Source organism: Paracoccidioides lutzii, assembly GCF_000150705.2.
Source record: "Paracoccidioides lutzii Pb01 unplaced genomic scaffold supercont2.47, whole genome shotgun sequence".
Lineage (NCBI taxonomy): Eukaryota > Fungi > Ascomycota > Eurotiomycetes > Onygenales > Ajellomycetaceae > Paracoccidioides > Paracoccidioides lutzii.
Window position 1 is genome coordinate 85,878 of NW_015440993.1, and position 12,621 is coordinate 98,498.

A 12,621-nucleotide genomic window follows, 5' to 3' on the forward strand; every position below is an offset into this window, starting at 1 on the left:
TAGAGGTTCAGCCTTTTATATTAGCAAAAAGCTAGTCTTCTTGAAAACTTGAAAAATTAAATAATGGTAAAAAATATAATTAATCTCATTTCTATTTAATTTAAAGAGTTTGAATCTATTTTCTAACACTTTGATCAGAATTTACTTAATATACTGCATGAAATTGAGTTTTCTGCTATGTTGACTAGTTTGAAATTAATCTATAATCAGAATAAAATACATAAGATTTATTTATCAAAATATTAATTCTTTAAATCTGATAGTTGATTTTATTAAATATTATTATAATTTTTATATTTATTGAAGCTTGCACTCTTTTATAATATTCACATATCTTTTATTTTAAAGTATATATAGAGATGATTTTACTTATATAAATATTCTTTTATATAGTTATCATTTGTTGACAAAATATAAATAGATCAACTGCAGTGATTATAATTATGTTATTGACATTGAAAGTAGAAATTGAAATAGAGTCAAAATTCAGACTAAAAATTTTATCATTCTTTGATAATTTATCATATATAGATCTTTTTTCTATATTATAATTTGAGTTAACTTTTTTTATTACTTTTTTTATCAATATATATTCAGTTTTTTCTTCATTTGCAGAATTGAGTATCATATTCTTTTTTTTTTATAAAGTATAGAAAATACTTCTATAGTTTTTAAATAAAAATATAAAAATTTCTTTTATTTTAATTAAAAAGTAGAAAGTAATCTACTTATTTATTCATAAGATTTGAATATTCTCAGATCAAAATCTAAGAAAAAAAATAAATAAGAAAAAAAATAATATTATATTTTAATTTCTTCATAAATGTAACTACTTTTTTATATAGTATCTTTTTAAAATCTTCTGATTTTTAATGTAAAAAGAGTATTTTTAAAGAAAATCTAGTTGAACTCATTCAATTGTCTTTAACACAATGAAATCTTGAATAAAAATGTGTTTTTATGCAAAAACATGCTGTTCAGACTATAACCTGTGAGATGGTTGAATCTCTCATATTGGGAGGCCTAGCTAGCTATCTAATATACACTATATCACATGCGGCGGGGCGGCCGCCCGGGCAACACACGCCCAACAAAATCTTCTTATATAGTTACCCCTTTCGACTAGCAGTTGCTACGCCGTTGCTAGGCAGTCTCTATTAGGTATTTGTTTATGAGGTAGTTGTTTATGGGGTAGTTGCTATGCCGTTGCTAGGCAATTTCCGTAGCGTGGTTTGCTAGGCCGTTGCTTAGGCAGTTGCGATTACCCTTTTCAGACAATGCCAGTTTCCATAGCCAACGCGTCATAGCGCTGTCACACTGTAGAGAGATTGAGATCTGAGATCACCGAGATATTATGAACAGCTGAGTTCTCAAAGAATCTGATAGGAAGCTCTTGAGAGGTAGAGGATCAATTTGAGAACTGATTTGTCCGAATTTATTCACATTCAGAATCGCGAACGGGTAATAGGAGGTGATCTCAGTGAATCAGCCATTCTTATTGATATGATTGATCAAAGGATCAAAATATAGATGAAAAAAAAAGAAGGAGCTTCTAGGAGGACTTCTCTATTCTAGAGAGGGATCAGGTCAAAATTCACTTCTTTAGGGTGATATCCTTTCGCCTTATTCGCGTGTCGCCATAGATTCGGGGGCGCGTCAAGGACTTCGCCAAATAGGGAACGTAAAAGATAAATAATAGATCAAACGAAGCAAACAGTCGCCGATTTTGACAAGATAACTCCCAAATTGGCCACGTTTGAGCGCAGAACGGGTCTTATAACCTGATAGATGGCAAGCTTGATCGAATTGCAGAGGTTGCTAACGACTAGAAAATAGGGTCACGGGACGGAAGGGTCCGACAAATTCAGGATATTTTTGAGTATGGTGTGGTTAACCCTAACCCTAACCTAACCAAGTGGACATTAATTGATACCTTGATAAAAGGCGCTGCTGTCTTGCGAGTACATGACCCATGCTCTCTCCCAAACAACTCCAGATAAATTGGCATAAATTACAATTAGTACTCCCTCTCTCCAATCCTTGATATACCCGCCACAAGGAAGGCGGGTGTTATATTCTTATACACCTCAGGGATAAAACCTCTCTTTTCATTCAAATCTTCGCCCAAAAAGCCCTAATTGTGTCATTGTAGCAACGAATGACTGTTTTCTTTCGCAACTATGCCGGACGACAGCTCTGACGTGCCCCTCAAAATTGACCGCCAAACAACAACTCCCTTTCACTTGAAGCTCTTCTACAGGGAGCATTCCTTCCACCACCTTTCAGATTTCCCGATCCCTTCTCCCCCATCGAGCGGAAACGTGTCTCTCGCACCTGCCCCTCTCCCTCTCCCTCACCTCCAAATATACACCTGGCCCTCTTGCTCCCTGAGAGAACTCGCGCAGCTCTTGACTTCATGTCTCCCTTCAATACTTCCAGACCCAGCTGTGGGGACGCGCATCAGCTTTCGCCTCATATACCCCGATACCAGAACCCAGACTGCTGCCGGAGACGGTCGAGGGAGGTTCTTGAGTAGGGATATGGGTAGTGTAATTGTCGGGCCAAGTGATGATGCGGAGAACCGGGAAACTGATCGTCGAGCAAATGGGCCACTGAAGCTCCAGGGCGACGAAGCCGACAAATGTTTACAAGATTTTCGCTTCGTGATTGGTGACTACGTGGATTGTGCCATTCTCCCACCCCTGTCTGATGGCTCAATTGCCCCCGCCATTGTAAACAGGGGAGTGGTAGGAATCTCAGCAATAGGAGGCGGCATGAGAGCTTTTGGCAATGGACAGTCCACATCAAGAGAAAATGGGTTTAGCAGATCAAGAACAGGTGGAAGTATGGGTAGGGGAGGCGGTTTTCCTCACATGGGCCCAGCAGGTGTACCTGCTGGTGAGTGGAGGAGGGGTGAAAGGGTTCCTGATGGAGGGGGCCGTGGTTTCTGTCGGGGTTACCCAAGAAGAGCAAGGCCCTATTGAAATGGCTTTTGAGATTGGAGCTTCTTCAAACCAAAATAGCCATCTCTATTCTGCGGAAAAGGCAACATGTACGTACCTCTCGTTTTCCATGGTGAGCAATTCTTATAAATTTTCTTTAACTACTTCTGGCTATCTCATGTTTTGGTAAGGAGTATTCAACCAAGTTTTCTTTTTCTAGCTTTCTTTTATGTATCTACAGAGGTGGGGTCAATGAATACCAACGTATTAAACATTTGGAATTGCACCGTCTCACGATTTACCTTTTGCGGAATTTTGTAGATTAAACGGAGGACACAAATACAAATTAGTCACCCATCAAGCTCGATATAGCCGCAATTAACAAAACGGGAGAACAAGAAGGATCCCTATATCGATCGGTAGTCTTTGATTTCCATCCGAAAATTTTGATTTTGTTTTGAAACCTTCTATTCAACGTTCCAGGCTATCAGGGCAAGCCAAGGCAAACTCTACCACTCCACGATTGTGTCCCCTCGCCTCTTCCCTCTAAATTCAAACTTGCCCTACATGTTCATCAGCATACCACCCTGATCATTATTTATTCAATCCACTCGCAGGGGGAAAATCGCCTGCGAGTAGAAACAAGGCCAGAACACAACTTATAATTGCCAATTGAGGAAAGTCCCAACTCACATCAGTTTTGCACCCGATGTAAGCCAAAATACCAGGCACGAGAGCCATATAGCAGAAAGAGATCCATGCCGTTCGTGGAGTCCATCGGAAGTATTTGTATCGGTTGATGTTCAGTTCTAGAAAAAAGTTAGGAATGAGAAGTCAAGACGGCAGTATTCGGGAACAGAATAGAGTGAAGGATTATTTCCCAGGATAAGAAACAGGGCAGCTATCAGGGGGAAGGAGGCGAACCGTAATATTTCTGCAAACCCGGATCAAGGAGCAAATCTACGGAAAAGGGGTGTCAGTAATTTGCTTGGAAAGGGTCACAAAGGTCTGTGCAGGAAGGAAAAGACCCGTTGTGGGAAGGGGAGGAGGGGGGCTATGGCGGACTCGGATTAGGGCCAGCCATTGCGGCAAGCTTCCGCGAAGGACTTTATATCTGGATGATAGCTATTCGTCTATACAACAATGCTTGGAGAAACTCGTTGTATGTACGGTTGTATGTACGTACAAAATACGTGGATAGATAGACAGATGACAGGACTTGCATCCCACGGGTTGATCCGTAGCCATCTTCTGCGGATTAGTCAGCAATACCAAGTCACTCCCCTCCTTGATTAAGGTTAGAGGAGAGAAGTAGGGACACATCCATCGAATACATCACTCTGCCAATTCTCAACTGTTGTACCCTTGTTTCTGTATCATAATTCTTCAGTATCCGCATACGTCCTTCTTTACCAAAGGTGCTGGATAAGTTTGAACATGGCTGTCCCTGTTTCTCTCCATATTTACGTCCAGTTATATAACGGTCCTTTCTGCTTGTCATAATTATAATGCTTTATAGAGATGCCTGTGATTCCAGCACAAATCTCTACGAATAGTAAAAGATCATTATCAATTCTTCCATCCAGTAATTGGCACGTGGTCTGCTAGGCTAGAGCAAAGAAAAGGACAGAACTCCAGACTAGGGATTTCATTGATATCCGTATAATCCTCAGATACCCTCCCTGGCTCTGTTCCAAATTCTCGTCAGCAATCTTGCCTGTCCCCGAGAACTAAACAAAGAGTCTTCTCCACCGACCATTTCTAAATGTTCCATCCCATCCCGTATTGTCAGCAATTTCTTATATCAATTGATTAACTCCTGCGACTCTTTCCCCAAAGCGGGCGAGGCGACCTCCCGATCTCCGCCCCCAGGCCCTTCGAATCCTCGAATCCACGCGTTGGCTGACCAATTATTGCTGAGGGTGAATTGGGATTGAGTGGACAGGAAGACTCTTGTCACCTGCTGGACTACTCTAACTTCTCATATTTTGAGAACGCGATGACCTAAATTGTTGCCCATCGTATAGTCTGTTTCTCGACTGAGTTCACATTTATGAACCCCAGGAACAATTAATAAACGAACAAAAGAAGGTGGTCCCTGATTTTGCCGGAGCATCATCAGACACAGGGGCAATTGCAGAAAACGTTTACCCCCCACTTGCACCTCCAATAACGGGCTTTATATCTTTAATTTCCACCCTGGAACAACCTGGGGGCATCTCAGGCATCCTCTGTTATAAGCGTAGGTAAGAAATTATTCGATTCCCGACTCAAGCGAGTAAACGAAAATCAGAATCAGAGCCACGGTTGGCAAGAAGGACATCACCTTATACCGCTTCTACACACATTCATTAGGATGCATACCTCATAAGCCTGCATTCACTTTCGCCTCACGTGGAGCTCAGGACCCAAAAACTGGTCATATGTCCTCGTCACCAAACTCACAACCTCACGGTGCAAGTGGCAATGATGGAGGAGGGAATCACAGCGAGAATAGTCCAAAGAATGGAAAGCATAGTCTGAACATCGACCCCGGATCCTCCACACACATTCCAGGAATTTTGAAGCAACCAAATATATCGACAAAGAACAAAACATGTATTCTCCCCCTGAGAAAGTGTTTCCCATTCAGATAGGTTCAGAGCTGTTCAAACTGTCAGGTGCATCTATATCCTCTGATGGTTAGTTTAGAATTTCTAAGCATCCAGTCATAGTGAAGATCTGTGTAAGCTAAAATCCTAGAGCACTTTCATACTTTTCGCATTTTTTTTGACGGGCAATTACGTCACCATGAAACCGGCGCGGCGGTACGAACATTGTATATTGACCGTGACCCTGCCAATTTCCGAGATATTTTTAAGCATCTTCAAGGTATATACGGGTTTAGTTGTTTAGGAGCCATCTAATAAGGCGCAGCTAACAATCCCGTTTCCGAACCAAGGTTACCATGTGCGACCACGAGATGGATTATATTTTGTTAGGTTGTTTGCGGACGCCCAATTTTATAGTTGTACGTGACCGCAAATTCATATCTTCCTGAGTGATGCCAACCCGTTAATATCCTGCATACAGTACCGCGCTTGATCTCCCAATTGTTCGAGTCTGAGATATTCATCCAAATTGGAGGCCGGAATTTTCAAATTCCGCGGGACGTCTTTTCTAGCCCTGGTGATTCGCCCAATTTCTTCTCTCTCACATTTGAGGCTTTCTTTGCCACGCCGGGAGAGGTTTTGCCCGGATTGGACCGGCAGGGGCTTCTACGTCCACCAGCTATCATGCCTCCTATGGTGCTCAACGGTCGGCTGAAGTGTTTGCTGAACTCCTGCATTTGCTTAAGGGTTATCCCATTCATATACGGAACGAGGAACATCGTGCAGAACTGCTACGTGATTGCCGATATTTCCACCTCCGAGGGCTTGAGCAGAAGCTCATTCCTCATTCCATCAGCTACAACCTGCTCCAGCAGAGTACAGAAATCGTGATTCAACTGCAAGATATCCAGCAGACGGGGGTCCAACTCGTCAGCGATGGCTGCTCTCCATCAGGAACTGCCTCCCCTGGTGGGGCCTCGGTTCGTTATTCGCGCCCGTTGGTTCCGAAGCTGGCAATAAACCCTGCCCAACCAACCTTGGAGAGTTTTCGGATAGAAGCAACGGGACATTCTCCGAGGTGGACAGTAAACCAAGCGACGATGTAGCACAATCGCGGATAGCTACCGGGTTGGTGTTTACGTCTGGCCCCTCTCCGCCCTTGTTCCCGTCCAGCAACTCAGACCCATTGCGGTCGCATGATGGCCAAGCAATATTAAAGTGTAAGAGAGATGATAGCATGGACAATCGTGGAGAGTGGCTGGTTCAAAAGGGCCAGTGGAAATTGCGGCTGGAGGCTAGTGACGGGGAGAGTGGCACAGGGAGAATGGAAATTGTACTCGTTGCCGTCAAACTACATGTTGTTAGTGGGCAACGGGCGCGGAATTTGAGCCGGGGATTCTTGGGCTAAAACGATGGTGGGTAGCGCCGAAGAAGATGTAAAGTTCTGTCTCGTGTGATTGTGTGCATGTTTGTATATATTCATGTATCACATCTATAGAGGTATGGATATATGCTGTAGTGGGAGTCCTATATATTTTAATGCAATGAATGTAATGTATGTCCCAAAGAGTAACTACCATTACCTTAGGTTGCTCAGAACAATAATGCAGTTATTGGAAGTTACTGAATATTGCAGTAAAGTAAACTAAGTAAACTAATAACTGTTTAGTAGATATTAGCTACCCTGTAAGAGCACATAGAGAACCTAGGTATGGAATCCGTTGCCATCAACCTACTCCATGCGTTATTACTAGCCCTCCCTTCCGCCTTCCGCCTGCCGTTTGCCGCCTATTACCGCCCTTTTTGCCTGCCGCCTTTCATCGTTCGTCCTTTCGCCTCTCCACCCACCATTCTTCAGAAATCAACACCCTTTATCTATATATATGCCTAATTGGTGCCTATAGGTATGTATGTATAAGTAACCACCCTTCTATAACTTGCCTTAGACTCACTCATTCACCTCATCCCTTCCGTTCAACACTCTCCACTCTTTTTTCACTCTGGAATTTACACAACAGATCAAAGCAACCAACTGCAATTAATTGGCTTTACACATTTCCATCCGCACACCTCATTACCTCTTGTTATTCGTCATTGTCATCATCCACCTGCGGTCCTCATTCTTTGTTTTTTAGCCCCATTGAATTAATCTATATAACCCTTTGGTACTCCTAGCCATGTCAAATACTCTACCCTCTCAAGTCCAAGCGAACACCAATAAAACCTCATCATCCGCTCAAGTGCCGTCGCCAGTCCATTCAACCTCCGTCACCCCGGCAAACAATTCCCCCACCTCTCCACGCTTGCACAACCCCCATCTACATCAACTCCACCTCCAATCCCGTCAGCTTCGGCCCCCCAAATCCCCATTATATGTTCCCGCCGTCCTCCGCCCCACAGAGCGTACATCCAAGCCATCTCCCCTTACCCCCCCACGCAGCGTCCATGGGTCCTTAGTAAGCCTGGACGGTCATTCGGAGACTACGAGTGCTGGCACCGCCACTAGGGGATCAACCCACGAAAGCGAAAGCGTCAAAACTTCTGTAAGCAAACGTGCTGAGGATGAGTGGTTGAGGGACGAGAATCTCGGAGAGGTTACCGGAACTCCCACGAGAGACCATTGGAAGGTATGCACAGTAGCAGCACATATTACATATAATTTTATCGCATCTGTCGTCTCCCGTGTCTTTCGCAGATTTTAAATACCACAAATTAAAAAATCTAACCAAGAATCCCCCGTTCTTTCTTTGTCCTTATCTAGGCCGATTCAGCATCCCCTACATGCGACTCACCCACATGCAGATCTTTCTTTGGCCTCTTTCTGCGTCGCCACCATTGCCGGCATTGTGGCCATGTCTTTTGTTCGTCGCATACTCCCCACACCGTCCTCCTTGACCAAAATGCTCGTTTCCATCCCGATGGCATTCCCTCACGTGCCTGCGACCTCTGCTGGAACGCCTTTCGCCGCTGGGATAAAGATCGCACTGCACGACTTAATGAAATACAACAAATTCTTATCTCTCATATAGAAGATGACACACAAGACGCCAATGCAGCATCTGCAAAGTCTATGATAGCTAGTGGCTCTGAATTTGCTTCAGCTGACAGCTCCGGCACTCTGTCTCCAGGAGCGAACCAAGACGGCGGTCTTGTTGCGAGCAGTGTTCCCAGAGACTGGAGCTGGAGCACATTCTGACTTCAGTCCCGTCAATGGTTCTTTTTTTTTTTTTTTTTCCTGTTTTATCTTTTTTGCTTCCTTATATTCAGAGTGCCATTTCTCCTGCACTTATTTTACTTTAGTTCTCGTTTTTATTTTATTTTCAACCTTTATCGCCATTATTCCCCCGCTGCAAATTTTGTTTAATTATCCTCTTGATGTCGTTTTATCCCACTCTTTCGGACATTATCTTTTCTTTCCATCTACGACAATGCTCGGGACTGCTGAAGAGTACCACTTCTTTGCTATCGATATGTCAGAGTTATTTTCTATTTATATACCAGTGTTATATGCTCCGATAGATGGGTGCAGCGTACATCGTTGTTATCAACTGTTATCCGCGTCTTTCATGTATCTTATTCTTCAACCTTTTTCACTTTTCCCTTTCTTGTTTATTTTGCGATTTTTGTTCTATATTTTCTGTTTATTAGGTGCAATTATCCCCGGCATGACTTATTTTGAAGAATATATCGTGCTATCCATCAATGTTATGTGATATATCATACTTGGCCGAATGCTTTTTACCATCAGGATGGCAATACCTAATTCCCCTCGACCACATTGTATTTTGAGTCATCTTTCTAATCAGCCCACTTGTTCGTAAGAAAACTAGCAAAGGTTGTATGCGCTTATGAATATACCAATTGCAAATATTCTAGCCAAGTTATTATATCATATTCATTAATCTATCGTCTACATTATTCTGATTATTCTGATGGCACCTTTATCTTCCTCCACATACCAACGTGGTCCATCCCTTCCTCCACCCAGGTTCCCATGCTCGCGTCCGTCACAAATCCCAAATGTGCATACATCTTCTCAATGGCTACCTGTGCATGGACCAACACGTCACCAGCCCACGGTTTCCCTTGACAATCCCGCAGTTCCTTGTGATGTCTCGCAGCCCAGCCCAAAGCAGTATTTACAAGGACACGCGCTAGCCCCGCCCCACGATACTCCGCCAGCAGCGCGACTCTTGATAATTTGATGTATGGATTTTCCAGCTTATGGTTGTGATTATGGTCATTGTCATGAAGGGGTTTCTTCGAACAATCGTGGTTGAGAATCTCTTCGTGTCTGAGTTCATGCGGAGCATGGGGAGGAGGGATCAAGCGAATGACGCCAACAGGAATACGCCGGTCAGATTCCGTAGAATAAAGAACCCAATGCCAACTTCTCGCGTCATCATCATCCATTTCGTTCTCTGGTGAGCAGTGCTGCTCATCTATAAACACTGAGGTGCGCACGCTCATGGCATCGTTGAATATGGGGGGATTGTTGGCAGGGGCGGGATCGGCGGGGTTGGGTCGGGTAAGGATTGGGCCCGGGGGTGGGAGGAGTGATGTGGTGAATTGCGAGCTTGAAAGGATGGTTGAAGTTAAACTTGAAGGTGAGCCCATTGTGAGGGAGGTGTGTCTTAGTTTTTAAATTGAGAAATTGAGATAAGAGAATGACGTATAGGAAAGGATATGACTATATATTCTGCCTCATACGAAGCGACAGGAGAGTTGAAGGTAAATAAATACGGATGTGAGAGCCGAAACGCCTGCCGAGCTAAGGTATAGTTGCGTTATCGATAAAACACACATCAAATACATTCAATAGAGATCGATAATTATATTCATGGTTACTGACTTCTCCTCTCCTTTCTGTTTATTCTCATCCAGAAGATCAGATAAAGATAAAAGAGATAAGAAAGATCTGATAGTTAAACTAACTAGTTAACTAGTTATTAGTTAACTAACTAGTTAATGTTAAATGAACAGCCTGCTGACTAACAAGTAACCGCTAAACCTAATCGGGAAACTGCCACGTGCTGGAGGCGGCAACAGAACTCATTTTAAGGCTTTTCACATCGGGAATAGCGTATCACAATATTAGGGCTAAAGAGGAAGGAGAAAAGAGCAAAACATCACCTCATCCTTCAATCTCAACCGCAACTTTGGACAGAGCAAACAGCAAGGATCTTTTAGAGACATCTCTATATATCTGTATCTTCGTACATACCTTGGTACATATACGATGCAATGTCATTGTACGTAGCTGCGGCATCCATCCTCGATGGCACATCGGGCGAGGGTGGCTCCTTTAAATCCCGTGTCTACAATTCCAAACTGAAATCCCCACCTGCTCAGGTTTACGCTTTGATAACGGAGGCATCGAAGTGGGATATTCTATTGAAAGAAGTGGTTGAGAATGCCGGTTTCTTGCCTCTCGAACCAAAGGTCGGTCAGCCTGTTACCCCGCTCAGCTGCTTGAGTAAAGTGGATGAAGCTAACCTCCTCCACTTTTCATGGCCAGCTAAACAAATTTCTAGCTCACACCCATTGTTTCTATCCTCCTTGTCCACGATTTGCTTCTAACGAGGAGAGGCATTGTTGCACCCTCGAACCATCACTTACGCCTAGCAATTGAGAGACACAAATCCCGGATAAGGGCCGAATTTGTCAAGTCCCGCGTTCGCCGACGATGTGGCTCAGTCGAGGAACTCAAGGCTCTGATTGCAAAAGAAAAACGACAGTACGGGGCGGAAAAGGAGTCACTCGTGTCTCCCAGATGGGTTAGGGTAAACAAAGTTCTTACCACCCTAGATAAGGAATTGAATACCACTTTTGCTTCCTATAAGTCTGCTCCTTCACTTCTGGAGCTGTCGCCATCAGTGCCTCAAACATACTATCGAGACCCCAATATTCCTGACCTTTTAGCTGTTCCACAGGGGGTAGAACTGACATCGTCAACGGCATATAAAAGGGGTAGGATTATTCTACAAGATAAAGCGTCATGCTTTCCAGCATATTTGCTCCTTGGGGACAATCCAGAGCAATGGAAAGGGGATTTAATAGATGGCTGCGCAGCGCCTGGTAACAAGACAACTCACTTGGCTTCATTAATGTGTTCGGATACGGAATTCCGCGGTGGCGGTTTAGTTCAGAAGAAGCCAATTATATTCTCATGCGACGCCTCACAAAGCCGGTCAAATATCCTGCAACGGATGGTAAGTGTTGCTGGTGTTGATAAGCTGGTGTCTATCTTGCCTGGTCAAGATTTCCTAGCTCTGAACCCTTGCGATAAGCGTTTCCACAACGTCACGGGCCTGTTACTTGATCCCAGTTGTTCGGGAAGTGGGATAGTTGGAAGGGATGATGTTCCGCGACTAGCTTTACCAACCATGTCAGGCCCCAGCTATTGGAGCAAAAAACGAAAGCGTACGGTCCGCGCACAGATGGATGGAGTCTGTTTTGCGCTTGGAGACCCCGAAGATCAAAGTCCAATTAATGTCGATTACGACCGGCTCTTAAAACTGTCTAACCTCCAAACGCGGATCATTGAGCACGCCTTCAACTTCCCAGCAGCTACCCGAGTTACGTACAGTACCTGCTCAATACATGCGCAGGAAAACGAAGTGGTTGTTTCTCGCGTGCTGAAGTCACCAGTAGCAAGGCGACGAGGATGGAGGATACTTTCAAGAAGTGAGCAAGTTCAAGGACTTCGAAATTGGAAACATCGGGGTATACAACCTGACGGACCGGGCGATGGAGAACAGGGAAGCTGGCATTTGACTGAGGTGGAAAGGGATGCATGCTTGCGGTGTTGGCCAAATGACGAGCAGGGTACTGGGGGATTCTTTGTTGCTGGCTTCGTTCGGGATGATAGCTCTGAAGGAAGCGATGGTTCCAATGTTAATGTCCCAGTACTCGTAAGCTCCGGACGAAGTATTGGGGAACATAATGATGATGCTTCTGGGTCGAATTCGGAGTCCGAATGGGAGGGATTTAGCTCGGATTAACCATTGTCGACTAGATCTCAGAACTTCTTAGTGCTCTCATGTGAGCGCCAAACTATACCTGGCTGCAAGGAGTTCTGAGGACAC

The 12,621-nt window shown here is 44.0% G+C and overlaps 6 protein-coding genes across 6 annotated transcripts; 4 read left to right on the forward strand and 2 right to left on the reverse strand.

Moving 5' to 3' along the window:
• Positions 1–2,180: 2,180 nt before the first annotated feature.
• PAAG_08799 (hypothetical protein) lies at positions 2,181–2,984 on the forward strand (the record flags this gene model as incomplete). The annotated part of the gene is made up of 1 exon (XM_002789248.1): positions 2,181–2,984. One exon carries the CDS (start codon positions 2,181–2,183, stop codon positions 2,982–2,984), a length of 804 nt encoding a protein of 267 aa, XP_002789294.1.
• Positions 2,985–3,451: 467 nt separating this feature from the next.
• On the reverse strand, positions 3,452–4,026 carry PAAG_08800 (hypothetical protein; the record flags this gene model as incomplete). Its single annotated transcript, XM_002789250.2, has 4 exons — positions 3,452–3,505; positions 3,636–3,751; positions 3,867–3,902; positions 4,008–4,026. The coding sequence occupies 4 exons, from the start codon at positions 4,024–4,026 to the stop codon at positions 3,452–3,454; spliced, it is 225 nt and encodes a 74-aa protein (XP_002789296.1).
• A 1,706-nt stretch (positions 4,027–5,732) lies between these two features.
• PAAG_08801 (hypothetical protein) lies at positions 5,733–6,941 on the forward strand (the record flags this gene model as incomplete). Its single annotated transcript, XM_015846633.1, has 4 exons — positions 5,733–5,813; positions 5,859–5,952; positions 6,015–6,328; positions 6,390–6,941. The coding sequence occupies 4 exons, from the start codon at positions 5,733–5,735 to the stop codon at positions 6,939–6,941; spliced, it is 1,041 nt and encodes a 346-aa protein (XP_015701430.1).
• Positions 6,942–7,710: 769 nt separating this feature from the next.
• On the forward strand, positions 7,711–8,729 carry PAAG_08802 (hypothetical protein; the record flags this gene model as incomplete). Its single annotated transcript, XM_002789251.1, has 2 exons — positions 7,711–8,160; positions 8,295–8,729. 2 exons carry the CDS (start codon positions 7,711–7,713, stop codon positions 8,727–8,729), a joined length of 885 nt encoding a protein of 294 aa, XP_002789297.1.
• A 728-nt stretch (positions 8,730–9,457) lies between these two features.
• On the reverse strand, positions 9,458–10,150 carry PAAG_08803 (hypothetical protein; the record flags this gene model as incomplete). The annotated part of the gene is made up of 1 exon (XM_002789252.2): positions 9,458–10,150. The coding sequence occupies one exon, from the start codon at positions 10,148–10,150 to the stop codon at positions 9,458–9,460; it is 693 nt and encodes a 230-aa protein (XP_002789298.2).
• A 627-nt stretch (positions 10,151–10,777) lies between these two features.
• PAAG_08804 (hypothetical protein) lies at positions 10,778–12,537 on the forward strand (the record flags this gene model as incomplete). The annotated part of the gene is made up of 2 exons (XM_002789253.2): positions 10,778–10,975; positions 11,068–12,537. 2 exons carry the CDS (start codon positions 10,778–10,780, stop codon positions 12,535–12,537), a joined length of 1,668 nt encoding a protein of 555 aa, XP_002789299.1.
• Positions 12,538–12,621: the final 84 nt, after the last annotated feature.